General features: G+C 45.2%; 1 protein-coding gene across 4 annotated transcripts; it reads right to left on the bottom strand.

Moving 5' to 3' along the window:
* Positions 1-311: 311 nt before the first annotated feature.
* On the bottom strand, positions 312-18,939 carry LOC116947764 (REST corepressor 3-like). 4 transcript variants are annotated; one of them, XM_076071051.1, is made up of 13 exons: positions 18,488-18,939; positions 18,243-18,299; positions 12,029-12,124; positions 11,552-11,604; positions 10,780-10,941; positions 10,324-10,448; positions 10,082-10,156; positions 9,361-9,406; positions 8,785-9,003; positions 8,563-8,634; positions 7,848-7,905; positions 6,460-6,737; positions 312-4,778 (listed from the first exon to the last, which is right to left on the bottom strand). In XM_076071051.1, the coding sequence occupies exons 1-13, from the start codon at positions 18,645-18,647 to the stop codon at positions 4,425-4,427; spliced, it is 1,755 nt and encodes a 584-aa protein (XP_075927166.1). In that variant the 5' UTR covers positions 18,648-18,939; the 3' UTR covers positions 312-4,424. The 4 variants fall into 4 exon arrangements, with proteins under 4 accessions (XP_075927166.1, XP_075927165.1, XP_075927167.1 ...); XM_076071050.1 differs by having other exon boundaries at positions 8,563-8,640; positions 18,488-18,937; XM_076071052.1 differs by having other exon boundaries at positions 8,563-8,640; positions 18,506-18,937.
* Between the last annotated feature and the right edge of the window lie 2,684 nt (positions 18,940-21,623).

Genomic DNA, 21,623 nt, shown 5'->3' with positions numbered 1-21,623 from the left:
TTATTGTAAACTGGTTCACAGGATCCCTGCAGCCACTAGAGGCGCTACCATTCACCGCTACGAAAATAAAATCCTGATGTCAATAAGCGACCCTGCATTGAGTTTTATTGCATCGCCGGAGGTGAATCGTGAAGACCCTCAACATTACCGGATCGCTGTTCTATGCCTTTGTGTGCCCGTGTTTTAATTCATGGCTCCCTTAAAACACGTTGTGGTCTCAACACTCGCCACGTGTTGATTGATGACTGCCAATAAACTTAGGGAAAACGGCTTCTCAGTACAGCGAACACACGCAACCAAAGCACACAAAATTCCAAAAAGGGCGTTTAATTAAGATTATGCAATTCCATATAAAAGACACCCCAGTGTAAATCATCGTCTACGTTAGCATCACATCATTGCTACCTGTTTAGTATATTCTTCCTAACAGCATTGATATAAGTCAAAACATCCCAACTTATAGGCATGGCTCAATGGGTGACATCAAGTCCTAATATATATTTTTTATAAATCTAATGCTAATTATAACCCCTTCAACTAAAGCCACTCCACACTGCGCTAATTTAATATCACAAGTGTGTGCTCCCTACGCAGTTATTCCAATCATAGTCTAAATAACGAGCGTGGTAATACGAGGTTAACACACCGTCAGCATGCACAAAAACAGTTACACAAAACCTCAAGATATCAAACATTTTATAATATTTAAAATTAATGTATGTGGGTATATATAGCGGATGTCAAACAATACTTATGAGGGCTGTCAATGACATACGTGTTGTAAACAGCAAAGGATAGACAGATCTGGCTTCATTTTTTTTCAAGTCACTTCACAGTTGCCGAGATATTAAGGTATACTTAAATGGTAAAGTCCGAAAGGCCTGGCTACAACTCAACTGATGTACCCAAGTCACTCAAACATTACCGCACGAGTTGAAATCTTGGCTTGAGTCAACTACTTGGCTCGACTACCATCATAGTTGTCACTTTTCTTCCAGAGACGTAGTACCTACCACCTTTTCTGTGAAGCTCCACCACTGAACGCGTGGAAATAAAAGTAATTCTCCCATGACGTGACATGGCCCGTGTCATAAGAACGGTGAATTTCCAACACTGTCCCAGGATCACCAATGGAGATCAATAATGGTTCATTTTTTTTTCAATGGGGATATTTTTTTATTTGTACAATGGTTTTGCTTAAAACTATGAGAATGCCAAAAATTTTGGTCAGTGTAACTTTAACATTAGGCATGTAACGACACATTAAAGTACTGTTGAGCAAAACCTCTCAAAACCGGACAGGAATAGGCAACAATTTAGGATAAGCCAGCATACATTTACTTCATTATGGCAATTACTGTTTGCTATAAGAGTGTATACATTGTTAAATATATTTTCTGGGTATTTATATTACAAATGAATGTACTGTGAATTATATTAGAACATTATTGTAAATGTAGGCACTTTCTATATACTGAACAGTACATACTGCAAGAAGGTTTACATTTACAACCCTATCAGAGACTTCTAGCTCATGCTTCAAATTGTAAAGTCTTAAAATTTAAAACTGTTTCACGATTAGTTCCAGGTAATGCCGTTTTAATTAAATGTGAGTGTTAATTACGTAATACCAGCAAATTGGTACTTTTTATTTGCACTATGCCACACCTATCACCACAACTACCAGAAAAGCCTCTGATGGCTTCAAGATGTGTCATTGTAGATTATGCTCAAGAAAAAAAAATGTGCATGTGAAAATCCCGTCATTTTATTTATTCTGTAATAACTTTAACACATGGGCTTTTGCGACCAATATCCACTTCAGGGTTTTCTTGGGTTAGATCGCGTTAATATATAAATGTCGTTAAACCGGCCACAACCCGACACAGCCAACTGGTAAGGTTTGTCACGCAAACAGAACATGCCAATTCGTTACAAAAGTACTAGTTACAAATGTACTGGCATGTTCTGTTTACGTGACAAACCTTACTAATTGGCTGTGTTGGGTAGTAGCCGGTATAACGACACATTTATATTTACGCGCTCCAACCTTAAAAAAAACTGTATTAAGGATGCTGTAATAATTTCATGACCGCTGCAGCCACTAGAGGCGCTACAATGATAAAAATGTAAAAAAAATTTGGAGCCAAAAGCGACGCTGATTTTATGACAAATTATGGAACCACGTGGGGGCTCAATAAATGGCGAGTGTCTGCTAAAATCATTCGACAACCCCTCAATACTGTACACAGATATAAACGTTTTTAAAAAAATCACAACCTTAACAGCCCACACTGGAAACATAACTACAAGTCATATACGAACATGTTTTGTCAAATACAGAAGAAAAAACATTGGAAGCCTGTAGAACAAGTCAAATCCAAATTAAACGGTCACTGTGCAATGTAAACGTTGTAGGAACTTCAGTAGATGTTCTCGTGTTATCGTCCATTAAATTATTTTAACATTATTATTACTGTATTTACATAAGACCACCTACCTGCCACTAACCATCACTCCTGCCAAAAGATAATGCAGGCAGTCTGCTCTGTGTTTTTACGTATTACCCACACCAAAACCAATGAGGTCAGATGAACTTTGTGCATGTAAACATGCTCACACTGAACACACAGCAGACAGCACTGTCTCCGATGTCCATTTAAAATGCACGATCATTGATTTTATTCCAATGGTTACCCCGCGAGAACTTCCCATTAATTAATTCATTTGGGTGTGTCTCGCTTCCAGACTTCATTTCACCAGTTCATAAACTTTAGCATGGGCAAAAAAGAATTATATTCCAACACGTTCCAGGCAGGGTGCATAATGTTGCCACTGAAGCTTTCCTCCAATTGACCATGACTCAGTGACGCTTGTTCACAGGACCATCTCATTCTACATGTCCTCATTCCTGTTTTGGGCAGAATCTGGTCTGGTGTTCAAGGGCCCAGACCAAGTATTTGACTTGTCAGTACCACCATTTAGTACTAAAGATTTTTTTAAAATCAGTGAAAATTTATAAACAATTTTTTTTAACAGCCATAAAAATAAATTGGGACCAAGGTAGTGAAGTGGTTTCAACTCAACTTATTTCGACTGCCACATGACTGAACATTTCTCTGCAATCGAGCATTTGAACGTGCACTCTCTCGTGGATAAACAAAAAGGTTCGCTGAAGGATTCTCAAAATAAATTCTCTCCTTCCGTGGGTCAAACTCTACAACCTCCGATTAGCACGGTTGGCTACGTACGGTGCAAAAGTTCAACGTATCATACAAGTCTGTAATGCTCTGCCCCAAGTTTAGAATAGAATAAGGGTTTCTCCACTTCAAGTGCCGCTAATTTCTGCAACTGGCCCATGGACTGCCAGGCTCAGGGTTAGCAGACGTCACCCAAGGAAAACCCAACTTCGGCCCAGTTCAGTCTTTCGGCGCCTAAAAACAAGCTTTTTGTATCCTGTGCAACTAAAAACCAGCTCCAGCAAAACTCTGTTAATGCCATTCCATCACTATACATGGAGGAAAAAAAGTGTCAACTCTTCTTCACTGCACATGCTATCATTGAGAATTAAAGGTAACAATGTGCGCAGGTCCAGTGCGCATGCAAATGGGGGAGTCATAATGCATTATGACCATAGATACACAACGCACGTTTTAGTGTGTCTTTAATCATTCTCTTCGTTCTAATTTTTTTAAATATATTTTCAAGAGTAGCACCAGACCGTAAGCAAGCACAGCAAATGCACCGAGCGACACCACAAATGTTGGAAGCAAGGGGGAGGACACGGTACCTGCCGACTGACGCTCGTCTCGTCACAACCAAAAACAAAGTCAAGATGAAGCAGGTAAAGTGAGGCGCAACGAGTCGCAGGGTGACACCGAGGATCAAAGGTCACACGATTGGCTATTTCTTTGGAAACGGTTGGAACTTTTTGGCTCTTGCTTGACATGGCTGTGGGGTGGTGGCCGGATCAAAGGGGTGAGGATGGTACAATTATCACGTGGCTAGTCGAGCTACCCACGCCCGCATTTACTGCACTGCCATTTTTTTCCCATTCTTTGAAACAAACGCGAAGGGCTCTCCTCCGATCTTAACGCGCACGCACATGCGGGCAGATTACAGCACAGCTGCAAGCTCGACTGCCACTGACCAACAAGATGTAAACTAGCGCATGCTGACTGCGGATGAGTGCCACTGTCTAAAGCAGGTGCTCACGCACCTTTAGCATCATCATATTGAGAAAAACCTGGCAAAGCGAAATGCAGAGATTAAACCACTGACGTTTGTTTCCCTGTGGTGCACCCGTATCAGGAAGCGGGTGAGTACTTTTGGTGACGTTAGAAAAATAAGAGGTGGTGGACAACAGGGAAGAGCTGGCGGGAAGGAAGACGGGGGGGGGGGGGGGGGGTAGTGAGCGCCATTCTTCAATGCGAGGATGGGGTCCCTGCTTCGCCGGTGCTGCCACCACCAACACCGCCACCGCCCTGCACGAGCGACGGGAGCTGCGCTAGCGCCGAGCCCGGTGGTCGCGGGTTGAGACGTGGGGGAGCACCTGGCGCGGGCCGGATCAACGGGGGCGGTTGCGTGGCCGGGCGTGCCAACACAGCGCCGGGGCCGGGGCGCTGAGGCTGCAGCGGGGGCGGCTGGCGGTGCAGCGGCGGCGCGGACGAGGGCAGCGGTGGCCGCAGGAGTGGGGGTGGCGGGTGCAACAGGGAACCCGAGCCCGGGTGCTCTGTCGTCACCGCTGCAGCTGTGTGGCTCACGTCCATGGGCTGCACCTGTGCGCGAGACAACGGCATGGGCATCCATTCACCACTGCTCTCTGTGCCTCCTTTGCCAGTACCAAATGAGAATAGGTTTTCCCCTTTTTTTATGGCAACAAAACAGATGTAAAGATGTTAATACACCAAGATGAAACCTTTTACAAGGAATCATGTCTACATTAACCACAATACTTGTGGTCAGAATGCAAACAAAAACACACTGATAATATATGCATTGTCTTTGAAATGGATTGGTGTACGCCATTTGGCGTCTTCTGGCCTAACACCGTTTTGAGACGAGCTAAAAAGAAAGCGGTCTCTGGTGTGGACCAATCAGTTTCAAGGACAATGCATATATTAGTGTTTTGTTTGCATTCTGACCACAAGTAGTGGTTAATGCAGACATGATTCCTTGTAAAAGGTTTCAGTTTGGTGTATTAACATCTTAACACCTGTTTTGTTGCCAGAAAAAAGGGGAAAACCTATTCTCATAGTCTTAAGTACTCAAGTATGCAATACAAAATATACTTTTCTTGTGATTATTTGCCTATGCTGTGTATTCTGGACTACCCAAAAAAAGAAAGCTTTGTTAATGAGAAAAAATAAAGACAATCTCACGATAGATCTTGTATTAAAACATATGGAAGTGACGTCAATATTCCTTACACTTGCGATTTGTTTAAGTCTTTTTTTCCCATGAACGAAGTTTAAAACTTTTGTTGTACATATGGGGACAGGGGATAAGATTTGTTGGTTATTTACTTGACAAACCCAACTTGGAACAGCTTCGTTTCATTTCAGTTTCTAAACTCATTTTTAAGGAGGTTCCTGCTAAATTTCATATAAGGGGGCAATGCTGTTTGCCAACTGAGTAATACGTTAACAATACAAGAATGTTATTGTTTACAGCATAGTACTGTTAACAGTGCAATAGTATGAAGAATAGTGCCTACAACCAAATCACCCAGAATGCGCCCAATCTAATTATAAACTGAGGTGGCACTTGGACGGGTGACCACCATGCACAAACAAATTGTCATAGGGTGCGCAGGCCTACTTGGTGCACACCTGAAGGTAGTGCAGTTAAATCCATTGCTGTACAGTCCTTCTATGTCCCTAAATAATGGTGCCCACCTTCAACAACTCGCACCGACCGCACGGTGATGTATGGTCAAATAAACCGAGACCTACGCGGCATGAGGAGATCCTCATCCAGCAGCAGAATGATAAAAGAGCAGTACACTTAGATATATATACATGAATCGTATAGTAATAGGTTTTACCCTTTTAACTGGCACAAAAACTGACACCTTTATTCAAGGCATCATGTTTGCAATAACCACAACACAAGCAGTCAATATGCAAACAAAATAGTAATGGTCAGTGTAGTAATGTTAAGACTGGAATGTTATTAATGGGAGGTAGGCCATCGATGGGCCACCGGTAAGCTAGTCCTTTGGTGTCGCCTCGGGTATGAAGTATTAATGGTAAGGTCAATAGAAGGGAAACAATAAAATTTGTATTTTATTGTTTCCCTTCTACGTGACTTTACCGAAAGAACTAAGAATATGAATCCCTGCAGTCACGAAAGCTTTAAGTCAATAGCAATGTTAACAGTGTAGCAACGTGTAGTGTAAATAGCATGAACAGCAACATCAGCATGGGTTATTACGGGTCTACTATCACCAGGCCTCACCTCGTCATTCTCCTCATCATCCGAGTTTTTGCCGGACGATGCGTTGGAGGAGCTCTTGCAGCTGCTGTCGCCATCGCCCGAGGCTACACCGCCACCGCTGGCCCCGCCAGCACCCGCTCCCCCGCCCGTGACTCCCTGCTCCGCCTCCCACTCCTGCAGCACCTCCTCCAGGTTAAAGCGGCGACGGTAGCTGACGAAGAAGTTGCGGATCTGCGCCACGGTCTTGGTGCCCAGCACGTCCGCAATCGCTTGGAAATCCCGGCCGTAGCGGCGAATTCCTACGGTGGTTGTTTTGTTGTGGGAGTGTATAGTTTTCACATGTTAAAAGTGAAACATTTAGTGAGTGCATACTGCCAGCTACATATGCACCATATACATGGGCGCAAAGAAGCTGGGAAAGACACAAACCTAGAACTAAATGGAGTGACTGAAAAAGGAACAGTTAAATCATGGAACATTTGCAAATCAAATACACCATATTGACACAAGGTGGGCTTGGGTAAGATGGCCGATGGATCATACTGGTATGGTAATAGCTGCCAAAGGAGGTATCCCATGTTTAATATGGGAGTGATAAGATCATCACACATGCAGTGAGATTAATTGTGGCATCGCAGGACCATGTGAAATGGCGATAGCTTAGCGGAGTTCTTCAGCTCGCAATGGATAGGAAATCATGATCATGATAATGCAGTCATCAATGTAAAATCCATGTGGTTAAAAGAAGCCCACTGGACTACAATCCCAGTAATTATCGATTGAATCCTGATCATGTCAATTGGTGGCGAAATATATGCAAGACCTGAAATTAGCCTTGTTCCACATATAAATAAAACGTGTAACCAACTCCGAAACAAATGTAAGCAACTAAATGAAGTCCCTTCAAGGACAGGGGCGGGGAACAGTTTCCTTACCGAGGGTTGAATAGGACTTTCAAATGCCGTTAAGAGTGCCAAAAATTGTCAAAAGCGACAGCTAAAATTCTAAATAGTGTGGCCAGGTAGAAAAAATACCCTCTAGTACACAATGTGGCTAAGATGCATGCAGTAATGATGGCCTGGGCTAAATACTGCCTACGGCCCAATAGGATCCCCACCCCTGTCTAATTGTAAGAGGCAGATGTTTGCTCCTTAACGATTTCAATGGTTTAAAGTTTTTTGTCACACACTTCATCCACACATTATCTACAATTATAAGATTTTTTTTTAAATGCAAGTTCCAAAGATGCGTAAATGGAAATGCACATTTTACTAAGAACCTGTTTAAATGTTAAAGACCCTGAACATTCAAGCAATAACAACTAAGATACCAAAGATTCCTATGATCAGTTTGAAAAATGTCCCAAGCCATCCTCCAAGGCTCCCTTGTTTATTTGTCCAGTTACTCACCCTGCACAGCCAGGAGCTGCTCCTCAGTTGACCAACGGACGCTCACTCGTGGATTACTCTGCGCAAAACAGCACAGCGACACTTGTGATGTCAAAGCAATGCGCATCACGTGACAGCACACCAACGATTACCAACGCAGAGCTACCCACAAGGCACTTAAAACATGGCGTGCTACCAATGTGCCTTGCTGCTGGGATCGCATATTTTTTTAAGACGCTTCTTTTAGCCATCATGACTTTTGTCAAGTTGATGGACATAGCTTACGAAGTTTTTTTTCACACACTTAAAACGTTTCTATTTGTAATGTTTAACTCTGGGAATGGGCTCACCCAACAATACAACCCTAATAAGTTTCGAGGGAGGCGTTCACAAACTCCCCTCCTCCAGCTTGAAGCCTCCTGCCACACAGGTGACTGTAAACGTGGAACTATGCCCTGGGAGACAGGGTCACAGACATGGCTCACGATAGTGGTTTGAGTTGGGCTTGAGCTGGAGTTGAGGTTTCTTGCTGCATTAGGGATTGCTTCAATTCTCGGTTTGTGGGTTATTGTTACATGGAGGCTAACTTTTGTGTAACAATGGTAAGGGTCGAGGCTTACCCCTATAGGGTCGGGTCAGCGCTCATCTCTGTGGATTAAAGCAAGAGAAAAGAGCCTCACCTCTGTGGGTTTGGGGTTTGGTTTGTCAGGGGGTTAAATGCTATGTTGAGACTCACCTCAGTGGGCCGAAAAGCTGAGATCCCCCCATCCAGCATCTGCTTCAGAGATCCACTCTGCTGCTTCGCGCTCTGCACCTGCAGGACAAGACGCCACAACTACCGTCATCAAGACCAACAGGTGCTTGCACACTGAGAAGCGGGAGGGCGAACAGGCAGAGGACGAACAGGCAGACGTGCGAGCAGGCGAGTAAACCAGCTGTGCAGGTGATTGCGCGTCACCTGTCTCTTGAGGGAGACAATCTCCATGTCAAGCTGCCGCAGGACAGTGCTGGCGGCCGTTGGGCAGGCCGATACCACCACCAGGTCGTCCCAGCTGAGGAACATCCCGCGAGGGGGCCGGCGTTTGTTGCGCAGCATGTGGTGCCGGTGCTGAGGGCCCTGCCCCTCACGGCGGATGGGGCCCGCCCGGCTCGGTTGCTGCACCGGAGGCTCCATCGGCTGCACGCAGCGAGAATTGTTACCAAAACCTTCATCAGAGGTCACCGGCATCATTGTTATCACCATCATGGCAATTCATCATCACAGTTTTCTTCCACATCACCGCCATTGGGACTATTTGCCACCATTGTCATCACCGCCACCATCTTCACCATTGTGATTATAGTCACTGTCACCACCCATTGTCCTCACCATCACCACAGTCACCATCATTGTCATCAAATCACTACAATTTTATCAAATATTTTTGTCAACGTCAACACCCTCTCCATAAAATGCATCATTATCAACAGTCACAACCATCACAGAATTATAAGAGCGCAAGTGGCCCCATGGTTTCAACGCAAGATCACGCACCTTGGGGGGCGGCTGACCGACGACTCGCCCGTCCACCTGTACAACCAGCGCCAGAGAACAGAAGGGGGGGGGGGTGTGACAAAAAAACACATGCGCACACACACACAGTGTTAAAATACACACAACACTGATTTTTTAACGCATTAGCTGAAAGCATTAATAATAAAAAAAACCTGCTGATAAATTAGAACTCAATTCCTGCACACCACTTGCACCGAGCTGGTAGCTTTGTTGTTTTTACTTTGTGGTCTGTTAGCATCAATATCAGGACTTGAAAATAAGTAGAAAAATAACATAAATAAATAAATAAATCATTCGTCCATGCATAACTGCAAATACCCAGAATTTGTTCACGATTACCTCAAATGTAAACTGCTTGTTTATATAAAAGGACAATGTATATAAATGTCATCATTGCAATCATGGCTATCCTCTACAACCAAATCACCTAAGCCTGGCTGAACCTGAAGAGTGCTTGGATGAGCTATGACTATGCATAAAATAGGTGCTCAGAGAGATGTGGACAGCAAAGGCCAATGGGCTTCCCAGTCTTCAAAAACACACAGACCAGCGTGGTCTCCGTGTCCAACAATCCGCATGCCATGGGAAACTCATCCAGAAAGCAGTGCATTGTAGCCAACCACTCACACGAAACTGTAGTCTTTTACAATTATCGAGCACTCTGCAGGCAAAAGTTTTTTTACAGCTCCCCCTCATTACCTCCTTCTTCGGCTCTTTCTTCGCCTCCGCGTCTCCCTCGCGCCCCTCGGCACGATTCCCATCATCGGACTCGTCACTGCGTGAAGACAACGTTGCAGGTCATATGTCATACGTCAACGACCCCGGGCGTTCCAATCTCATGCGGTGCCGCCTCACCAAACCACGGGGACGTCCGTTACTTCCCCACCTTCCCCAACCGGCAAAGACCAGCATGGTGAAGTACAGTAAAATGACTCCACTCACCTCTCGTCGTGCTCACGCTTGCCGGCCAGCTTGCGTGCCTGGCGATCCATGACACTGGTGCGCGTGCGCGTCTTTTTCCACGCGTAGTAGTACCGCACCAGGCTGCCGATCGACTTGTCAGGCAGCTGAGATGTAAAGTGACGGGGGAGAGCCGAAAAGGCAGGTGTGGAAAGGGGCAGAGAACGTAGAAAGAGATTCTTATTTGTGTTATCGCCACTCCTAAAACTTCTGCAGAAATCGTATTGCAATCAGCTGCAGTGAGTTGGGAAAGTCATGCTTTGAGTTTCCAGCGGTGTAAATACATTGTTCCTTCAATGAAGACTGCTTCTGTAGTGTCCCTGGGGTAAGGAATGCGACCCTATTAATAAACAGCCCGAACCTGAGTGTGTTGCAAACAACGATAGTGCTGCGCAGGCCCACACACTCGCACGACTGTTCGCTCACTCTCGCTCCTACCATCTGCTGGATGCGGTGGAAGCTCTTCCCGTGGAAACTGAACGCCTGCTCAAACAGCACCTTGTCCTCCACCGTCCACTCGTCCGGGAAGGGCGTGAAGTTGGGCAGGTCCGCGAGCGACTTCTCGATGTTGTGCTTGTGCCAGAACAGCATCCCCAGAGCCTGCCGCACGACACGCACAACGTAACCTCATTACGGTTTGCACAACAACAGCTGGCACCGACCATGTGTTTCAATCACCACAAAGCTACCGAGACATTGTCTAAAATCAAGCAAATCACTGTTCAGCAAAGCCAGAGCCCTGAACAGAAATGGCTACAGATTTGGGAGAATATCAATATTCCAAACAAGCGCCCAAATCCTCATCCAACCAATTAATATACCTCCAAAAGAACGGTCCACAATGAATTGAATACACAGTTTCACAGCAGACATTCAAAATGAGAAAGTGTCTTCAATCAGATAAGCATTCATGGATAAGTGACATTATTATCACCCCTTGCCATGGTTGGCTGTATGTATGTCGAACTTCTTTGCAAAATATGTAGCCAACCGTGTTAACCAGAGGTGCAGAACTGTGCTAATGGGAAAAATCAAAGTTCAATAGTGATTGGTAAAGATGAGAACCAAGATTAGTCTTTTTGGCTGTGCAGAACCAGTTCTTAAGTCTTTATTGGTCAAAAACAGGAGGAAAGCTCAACATTAACTGGGTGAATGGAATGGAATAAATAACTTTAATATTCATGAACTGAAACAAAATCTAGTAAATCACCTGCTCCATGTTGTATCCATACTTCTCCTTGGCAATGGCGATGTATTCATCCACTAAAAAGATAGCAAGATTAGTTGAAATTCAAATTATTGTTTACATTTGTTTTAAACCATTCAGCTGCAAGGGAATGCCTGGCAAAACCTGATAATCTGACCATAACCCTAATCAACCCCTGACAACCTAACACTGACCTTAACCCAGACTAAAAGTCGAACCATAAACTTAATTCTGACCAAAATACCTCAACATAACTCTGACCCAGACTGAAATTCTGCACATAGCACCGACCTTCACCCTGGCCTCGACCCTGACCATAACATAACCATTCTCAGTCCTGATCCTAAACCACCTTACTTAGCCTTGACCCTAACCCAGATACCAAACATAATCCTGATCCCAAAACTTTCCATGACACCACAACCCTGACTATAATGCAGACCCCGACCCATATCCCAGTGTTTCTTTGCATTGCCTCACGTCTTGGCTCGGGGATGTTATGGTTGGGTGACCACACAAGCATCCCGGCGTGCTCCCGCTCCCTCTCGCGCTCCGCCGCCTCGCACTGCATCGCACCTGCACCACCACCACCACGACGCACACCCAAACACAACAATCCCCCAATTAAGCCTTACAGTGGTTTACAGGAGCATATATTGCGAGCAAAACTTTATTAAAGCCAGTAGAGCACACAAGGGTGTGGTGTGACCATCTCCACACACAGCAGCATTTGGGTTGCCTTCGTTCGTCATCTGGCCACATGGCCGACCAGCTCTGAACCAATTCCTCAACCACATTAATGACATACACCCAGCCATCAAATTCACCATGGAGGTGGAAAAGGATGGCAAGCTACCATTTTCGGATGTTCCAATCGAAAAGAGAATAGATGGCTCAATAGGACACTGTCTACAGGAAAGCAACTCTTTACGGATGCCTACCTAAAACCAGACTCCCACCACCATCCATCCCAGAGGAATTCCCTCATAAAAAACTCTACACCATAGAGCTCGATGAATCTCCAACCATCACCTAGCCAGTGAACTGAAACACCTGCACCAAGCTCTCAAGATGAATGGATATTCGGACCACACAATCCGTAAAGCTATCACTCCAACCGTTGGGAAAGAACCATCTGAGGACCCAATCAAAACCATCACCTTGCCATCCATAGCAGGGGTCACCAAAAAGACTTCCAAAATCATGAGCAAACACAAGATCCAGGTTCGATTTAACACAGTACATAAAATTCGTGATCTGATCCCATCTGTGAGGGATAGGATCCCCGATATGCAATACCCTGGAGTCTACAAACTAAGCTATATGCAGCAGTAGTTACATTCGGGAAAGTAAGCGACATGTCTCGTTTCTTGTTCATGAGCATAAGGCAGATTTGAAACACGGTAAGACCAACACGTCGGCCGTGGCTAATCATTGTTTTAATGCGGTTGGCTCAAAAAAGTTTAGTTCATGAAGCCATCCATATGTAATGTAGCTCTCAGAGACACCGTCTTGTTCGGTTATATGTATATTTATTATGAATAAAGTCCGCCGACTCACTGATAACTTAACGAGTAACCGCGAGCGACTCTATATACTTGGGTAACTGAGATAGCTCTATTCTGAGCCTTCTCAGACTGCAAGGTGCCCACACTCCAGGATAATGAAGACGACCCACTCTGAGGTGACAGCAATTCCCCCACAACAGCAGCCCAGCGGCCAGGTACGCGCCAGCTCTTATCCCCCTCACGACCCGGCCACACCCCTATTCCCGAACCCTCTCTCACCGCATTTACGACCTCACACGACCCTGTCAACGCTTGGCCCATCAATCATTATTAGCAACCACTTAGGTCCCACATTACCCTAACGTGACCCGTTACGTTAATTAGTAACCGTGGCCACGGGGAGCCGTACTGTCCCTACATTACCCCGTACTGTCCTTACAAATATATACAGACACAATTTCAACCGAGATGGGCACAAACTTAGCAATCATTGGAAGGACGTTATCAACCAGTTTCAGTCATAACTGGCTGTGATATTCCCATCCCGCCACCTTCCGATGTTAGTTATTTTCCGATTTTACATTAACAGGTTACATTTCTCACACCAACACAGCCACCTCCACACACCGACCTCGACGTGGCGGCGGCTCTGCGATTTTACATTAACATGCTAATCTCTCACATTAACATAGCCACCTCAGTGCACTCGCTGTGGAGGCCGCTCTCCGATCTTACAGTAAAATGCTAATTTCTCACATTAACATCACTAGCCCCGCCCACTTCGTTTATGATCCTTGGGCTAAACCCAATTTAAACCTTTAAAACAGTCTGCTTTAAGCAGCTTTTCCCCCTCTGTTTTCCTCCTGATGACGATCGCTTGTGTTGTGATCGAAACGTCGTAGTTTTTTGTTTATTTTTATTCATTTGAACCTATCTACATGACTTTACCGAAAGACCCAAAGAATATAAATTGATGGTTGTTTCATATATTACACATTTAGTGTACATTTTTGTGATTCTGTTTATCATTTTATGGAAAAACAATATTGTTGTACTGTACAATTCTTCATTTGTGGTCCAAGTCTGCTTTGAAAAACAGATTTTTGTCTCAATAGGGTGGGGGACGGTGATACAATGGTTAGCACACTGCACGATGAACCAGGTGACTGGAGTTTATGGTGAATTATATCAACTGGTCCTAGACCTCCCCTTCAATAACGTGCAATGACTGGTGTGAAGTTCGGTCAAACAACCCCAATGACCTACACGGCATGGGGAGCCTTTAATATAGCAGTGGATTGACTAAGAGCTGTATGTTATTATGTATATTATATACATATACGCTACCTGGAATGGGGGGGGTGAAGTAGTGTTAAGCAGCACCTATTAAGGGCAGTATGGCGTGCTAAGCAGGCAGTCAGCAACATGCACGCCCGGCTGCCTTTACCTCCCCACCGCTGATGAATGTCCTTTATTTATCTGGAAAAGCCTTATGAGTATCGGGACTACTATATTATTCAGGACAGTCTTGCATTGAGATGTTTGATCAATTCATTATTATTTAGTGTGGAATTCAGAATGCCAGAAGAAACCAGACGAATTTTGTGGAAACTAAAATTAACCATGCTATATGGGTGGGTAAATAGCATTCCTGCTATATTGCCAACTCTCAGTCATCTTGGAAATCTGCAAGGTTGGGTGTCAACACTTACATTAACACAAAACTAGGCTATAATTCCAGGGACCTGGGATCACACTCAGGTCGCCAGGATCTAAAGCATGGTGTGTTCAATGAACCCACTTGCACCTCCACTTTAATTAAAGGGGAAAATAAAAAGATCAGAGTATTTTTACAGTCACTGAAAAAAATCTCTACGTCTTTGCTGATGAAGCTTCTTCTGGGTATATTCGGGTTTACGGCTAGGGTAAATTACTGTAAAAAGGTGAGATGGCCATGGGCAATGACGCTGATAATACCCATGTAATATTTCCTGAAGGTATGTCACAGCTAAAATGCCGAGATCTTCCTTTTTGTAAAATGGGTTTCCATTCATTCGTATGAAAAATAACTCAACCTAATCGAATCAAATATAATTTTTAATTTTCATTACCAACTTCCAGTTTCAGTTTTACAAAAGCGATTTTTTTTCATTATCTACCCCTGAGCATTGGTGTTCTGTGATGTGTGTCATTTTCAGAGTAGACATGAGTAGAGCTGTGATTGCACGACAGTCACCATGGATAGCTTTATCCTCCTTTCTCATTCACGTTGTCCCACATGAAAAAATTAATGAAGTATAGATTTACATCCACATCCTTTATAATTTGCACTCCAGGCAGAAATATATGAAGTGAAAATGTTACATCCTCGTCACGAGTGAAAGAATCAGAATTTGTATGTAATAAGTAACAATAAGTAACATATTGGAAGGTGAAAACATATCTAAATCGGCTCCAGCCTCCCATAAATAACGTTACTTCGATGTGGCCATTCCTACTCTGAATCCCTCCCCTCTCCCCGCCCCTTGTAAAAACAGACGCAGTGTCGAGGACTTTTTGTAGCTCCTCTTCCTCCCTGTCCTCAACTATTCTGACCCTTTGGTCCAGTTTTCATGTTCTTTTTCTATTCTTTTCCTCTTACTTTCCATTCTTCCTCTTCCTTTTGCGTTCCTTTGTCTATTTTCATACATTACAATTATATTATTGGCTCTACTCCGCTTTCCATGGTGTACCATGGGCAAAATATTAGTTTTTATCCATTCTACCGACTTTTAGAATATATTTTTTCACTCGCACAACGAATTTGAATAAGAGTGTACTCTGGTAATGTTTTATTGTTTAATTGACATGGAAATCTATTAAAAATAACGCATAAACCACAACATTCATTGTTAGTCGTTAAAGAGAATAAAGTCAAAATAGCATGCTTGTCAACGTACACAAAAAAAAACACGTTTTGACTGAAGTAAATATGTCACCATAGCCCCAAGCCATTAATGCCACCACACCTGGCCAATGCTTTCTAGCCTCTCCCTTATCCCAGTCACCGCACGGTAGACACAATTCAAGTAGGAGTTATTTTCCTCTACTTCTTAATGAAAACCCAGTGAATAAAAAACCCAGTTATTATTTTCAATTAACTCGTCGTTTACTTTAACAGACGGGGTCGCTCACTCATTCGTTCAGTCGCCCATCATCATCCTGCCTCCTCCCTCTCTATACCTCAGGGATATGGGAAGTGCAAGGCGTCCTGCACTTGATGTGCTGCTTGTGTGGATGCACGGTGGTGGTATAGTGGTTCGCGCACTGCGCTACTAACCCAGCAACCTCGGTTCGATTCGCAGCTTTGCCCGATAACCACGGCTAACACATCTGAACCGGTTCTGGACATCCCCTTGGTCGTCTCATCCTGAAATAATGTAAATTCTGCATCACTGGGGAGACAAAGATGTCCGAACGTGTTGTTGACCAAATCCACCCGCCCCCCCCCCCCTAGTGTGTCGTGTCGGTCTTAATAGGTGCTCGCTAACCCCACCTCCTTCAAGAGTTTCTAAAGGTTGGACGGATGGACCTTTGCATCTCCTTGGTCGACTCAGCCTTAAATAATGTAAATACTGTATCACTGGGGAGACAAAGGCGGCCGAGCGTGTTGTTGACCACACCACCCCCCCTAGTGTACCGTGTTAGCCTTGAAAGGTGCTCGCTAACACCACCTTCAACAAGACTTTATTATAAAGGCTGCACTGGTGGGGGGACATGTTTCGGTGCGATGGGATCACTGGGATGATGATGATGGGTCGACACTGCCATCCAGGCTCATCATGGCCGACGCCACTTACCATACTCACGGCTAGGAGGAGGAGGAGGGGGGGGGATGTGGAAAGGTAGCGAACAGGAGGGGCGTAACGACGCAGAGATTCACGAATTACTGTATGATCTTCGCCAAACCGCACTGACTAGTGTGGTCAAACAACCCACACGACCACATCACGTGGGGACCTCATTCAGCAGTGGGAGCTCACGATACATGCAAATAATCGCGTGTTAAATAAAAGAGTATTCCCCCCCCCCCAATTCGTACATGTTGTATGCGGTGATACTATTGGGACCCCCGCAGCCGCTAGAGGCCGCTAAATGAACCAAATCTATTTTTTTAGAGAGAGCATCTTGAACGTGAAAAGTGACAACAAATTATCGACTGTCGTTGGCGAATCATCAACACGAGTAAATGGGAAAGCCAAATAAGAACCTCAACACAATAATAATTTCACACATTGACGTCAAAGACCAATGTAAACTACCTACAAATAATATTGAACGTTGTTACTTTTAAATAACTTCAGCCCAACAATCCCGCATTATATCTTTTTTTTTAAAGGCACGTTATCTTCACTGCCACGTCACGCAACTAAAGTTATCATTTGCGTGAACAACAACACAAAAACCGGTGTGAATATGTAACATATATCGTTGCCATCGTGGCTATTATCCCAAGCGCGATTTCAGCACCATCGTGTATTCACTTAAACCCCGGGTTAACCAGCGGGGTGAAGTATGGCCACACAACTCCCCCGGCAAGGCCCGCCGAGGCCTCGGCGAGGCCTTCCATCCAGCAGTAGATTGACAATGGACTAAACAGTACATTATATGTAAACGATATGTTACAGTATTAGGCAACTCTTAAGACAAAATGTTACCAAGTCGCCAGGAACAAAGGCCGTGTGCCACGTTCGGAGGGGATGGTTGTGATCAGATTACATTTTCTTTCCCTTGTTTTAAAAAAATAACTATATTACAATTTAAAGAAACGCACAAGTTTACAATAAATAAAAACGTTCGGCAAAAAAAATATATAGAGATCGTAGGCATAAATTAACTAATTTCACAAGCGTTTTAATCCGACGAAAGTAGTCAAGTACACTCCAAACGACACAAGTCAATGGTATTGCAGGACTGTAAAAAACATGATTTTTTTAAAAAGGCATAAATATAGCCAAAGTAGATAATACACGAATTAAAAAAAAACTTTAAAAGCCGAACTATAACGATATTTAATGAACACAAATCATAAAAAAACACGTAAAACATAGGTTTATAGTGTGTGGGGTGGGTTACGGATGTCAAGTAAACCGAGGCTACACCCCCGCTCAGCCCATCACTCCGCTGCGGGCTTCCACGCGACTCACCCGGGTTGAACGGAGGGATGACGACCTGGTAGCTCGAGCCGACGCGAATGCCACCTCCTAAAACATTTATTTTTTTTTCCAAAAAAAGACAAAACCCATTAAACAACGTGCAACCCAAATCACAACAACACCACCCCCCCCCCCACCACCACAACAACAAGAAAAAAAGGAAATGTGTAAACAAAAAAAATGAACTGTTAATGAGGAGTAAGTAGCCTTTTTGGGTGGTGTTCGAGGCTACACACCCGTGCGTTCGTCCTCACTGGAGCTACTCTCTTCCGAGTGGTGGCCGTTCGCCGCCGCCGCCGCCGCCGCCGCAGCCGCCGCCGCCGCACCGGACGGGCTCTTGGCGCCGGTCGCCCGGCCCCGAGCGCTCTCTGAGCCTCGCTCCATCATGATGGGCATCCCCGAAAGTGCCGGGATTTAATTGTTGTTGGAAATACTTAACGCTAAATTTGTTGTTATTTTTTTTTTTCAAAGAGTAAAAAAAATAAATTGTTTTTGTTGTTAGTTTGTTAATATATATAAACTCCCAAGTCTTTTAAAACCCCAACAACACCCCCCCCCCACCACCACTACCACCACCAAGCCTCGGTCGCCTCTCGCACTTCTTCTCCTCCTCCTCGCCGCGGCCACACAAGGAGGACTCGCCCGAGCCAAAGCCCCGCGCGCGATATCCCTCCGCCGCAAAGTGTAAAATAAATAAATAACGGCCGACTTCCAAGTCTCGCTTTACGGTGCGGAGAGTAGGGGGGGGGGAGGTGAGGGGGGGGGGAGGTCGCCTCCCTTAAAGTTTACCAAGGAGGAATTAACAAATCGTCGTCCGTTAACGAGTGCTGAAGTGGTGGTTGAGGCGAACGTTGAGGTTGGAGGGAGGTGGCGGGGTTTTTTTATTTTAAGAGTGTAGGACGGGCCGTCGCGCACTATTTGATGCTCCGCGGACGTTTGCCCATACACGCGGCCGCGCGGTGAAGCGGTTACCGTCGGCCGGCGCGCGGGCGCGCGCGGTAGTGCGCGTCGTATCGAGTCAATACGGTAGCGTGGTCAGTGGGCGCTGGGTATCGTTAATGAGTTAATGACAATTATTTTTTTTAGTTGACGAGCACAATAAATGGATTGACGACGAGTATTGCCGTACAATAATAACGACGTTTCGTTGGGTGGGGGTGGTGGGACGGGAAAAAGCCGCTGCCTTGAAGAAGCATTGGCCCCGTGTCACGCGCCGGCCACGGTGGTGATTGAGAGTTTGCCTTTATGTGGACGGAATCCGTGGTGGGTGCCCCAGAGATGCCCTCCACCACCACAGACACACGAGGGGGGGAGGTTAATGCTCATTAAAGCTCCACACAGATGGATACAACAAACCCGGTAATGAAGGGTGTCGTGTCTTTGTCACATCGCAGCCGAAAGCCTACGCAACACTTGGCTAACCTTGGGCAGTTTCCCATCCATGCAATGACCAGGCAGAGAGCTGCTTAGCTTTCCCAGATATGATGACGAGACTGGCGCATTGTGTAATTTGAACAATTTGAATTACTAAACACCACCACGGCTTGATGAGTACTAGTATAAGATGTGTTAAATGGGAATCTATCTTGCCCCGCAAAAAAGCCTTGGCTGAGTACACTAATTTACAATTATTTGTCCCAATGGTATTTTAAACTCTCGATTCACTTACAAAAAAAAGCGGTACCAACGAGGTCAAGAGATGAACAAGAACACATGGTCGCATACACGAGCCTGCCTGCAGCCTGCTTGCTGTACTGTCTCGTGTTACAGTACAAGCACCGCTGCAAGAGAGTGCATTGGTCAAATGGTGGCGCTAATCCCATCCTGATCCACCAACCCCGCCTCCATTTTGCCGTATCACTCCCCCGGCCGTGAACACAAAGACAATGATCAAGATCCCCCGTGTAGCCTTCCACGGACTGTCGGTGCAAGTGCTGTTTGCAAGCACCTATTAAGGCCGGGGTGGCACACGAGGGAGGGAGGTGGGGGTTTCCAGCACCACGCCCGGACGTCTTTGTCTCACCTAGTGCTAATGTATACACGTCGCACCAGGTACTCGTTTGAGGCCGAGTCGACCTAGAGGAGTCCCAAGTCTGGCTTTAGATATCTCGCCGTCTGACGTTGGCCGTGAGCGGAAATCGAACTCGGGTCGCCGGGGTTCCCGAGCGCAGTGCGCTAACCACTGCGCCACCGCTCCCATGATCACAGACCCCCACCCCCAAGAACTCAGTTGTTGTTGTTGTTGTTCATATAACAACACTAGACGTGTTATAACATTTACACAAGATCAATACCACGCGTTTGGCACATTGGTTAGGGAGTTGCTGCGCTCGGCACTCGGCCACGCGAGTTGGATTCCCGGCCACGGCTAACAAACATCGTGATGGCTCTAAGTGATGTCCGAACTGGGGCCTCCCCACACTCCCTGTTCGCTTCACAGACACCCACCCCCCCACACCGTACTGATAACCAGCATGGTGAAGTATGGTCAAACATTTCCCCCCCCCCCCCCCAAAAAATTTACCGATAAGCCTCGGAGAAGCGTTTATCCAGCATTGGAGTGACGAAGGGCTTGGTGTCGCTGTACCTGACTTACCACTCGCGTTACAACTAACGTGACAATCTATGAAACATATACATTTGTTGGATTTTTTTGGTTGCACTTTAATACGGATAGGACAAGTAACATGTTCCTCGCGCGGTAATTGATCAATATTTGATGCTAATTGGTGATACAGTACGTTATATATTATGGATTCAATCCTCAACGACAGTGATGGTGATGATGACCGGTGTGATATATGATCTATGATTTGCAGTGGCGGGGGGACGACTGATGGTGGTCGGTGATGATGATGGAAATTGATTGATGACGGGAATTAGAACGCTGTATTTCAGTGATGGAAACAGCTGCACTGGTGACCGTATATATGTAGATTGGTGGCACTGTGGTTAGGGCTGCGTCCTGGTGGTGAAGTATGGTCAAACACCCACACGGGGGGTAGGTTGGGAGGCCTTTAATACGGTCATGGATTTTTGGCAATTGGATGTATAACAAACTAGATTTGAAGCTTTCGTGACTGCAGGAATTACTCTTTGGTTCTTTCGGTAAAGTCACGGAGAAAGAAAATAAATTAAATAGAATACGACGTTTCGATTGCAACACAAGCAACCGTCATCAGGTAAGCGTGAATGAGAAAACAAACCCAGTAAGCTTAGAAATATAATGCAATACAACACAGAGAGAGTCGGCTAACACAACGATCAACACCTTAGCTGATTGATTACATTCTTCCAAAGATTGCTAAATTTGAGAGAGAGACAAACCACAGACACGGGAGACACACAAGCAGAGAAAGACTCACACAGAGA

This window comes from Petromyzon marinus, chromosome 31 (genome assembly GCF_048934315.1).
Source record: "Petromyzon marinus isolate PM22_M1 ecotype Great Lakes invasive population chromosome 31, UKy_Petmar_22M1.pri1.0, whole genome shotgun sequence".
In the NCBI taxonomy this organism is placed as follows: domain Eukaryota; kingdom Metazoa; phylum Chordata; class Hyperoartia; order Petromyzontiformes; family Petromyzontidae; genus Petromyzon; species Petromyzon marinus.
Note: the sequence above shows the minus strand (reverse complement) of the source record. Positions and strands in the feature narration are given on the sequence as shown.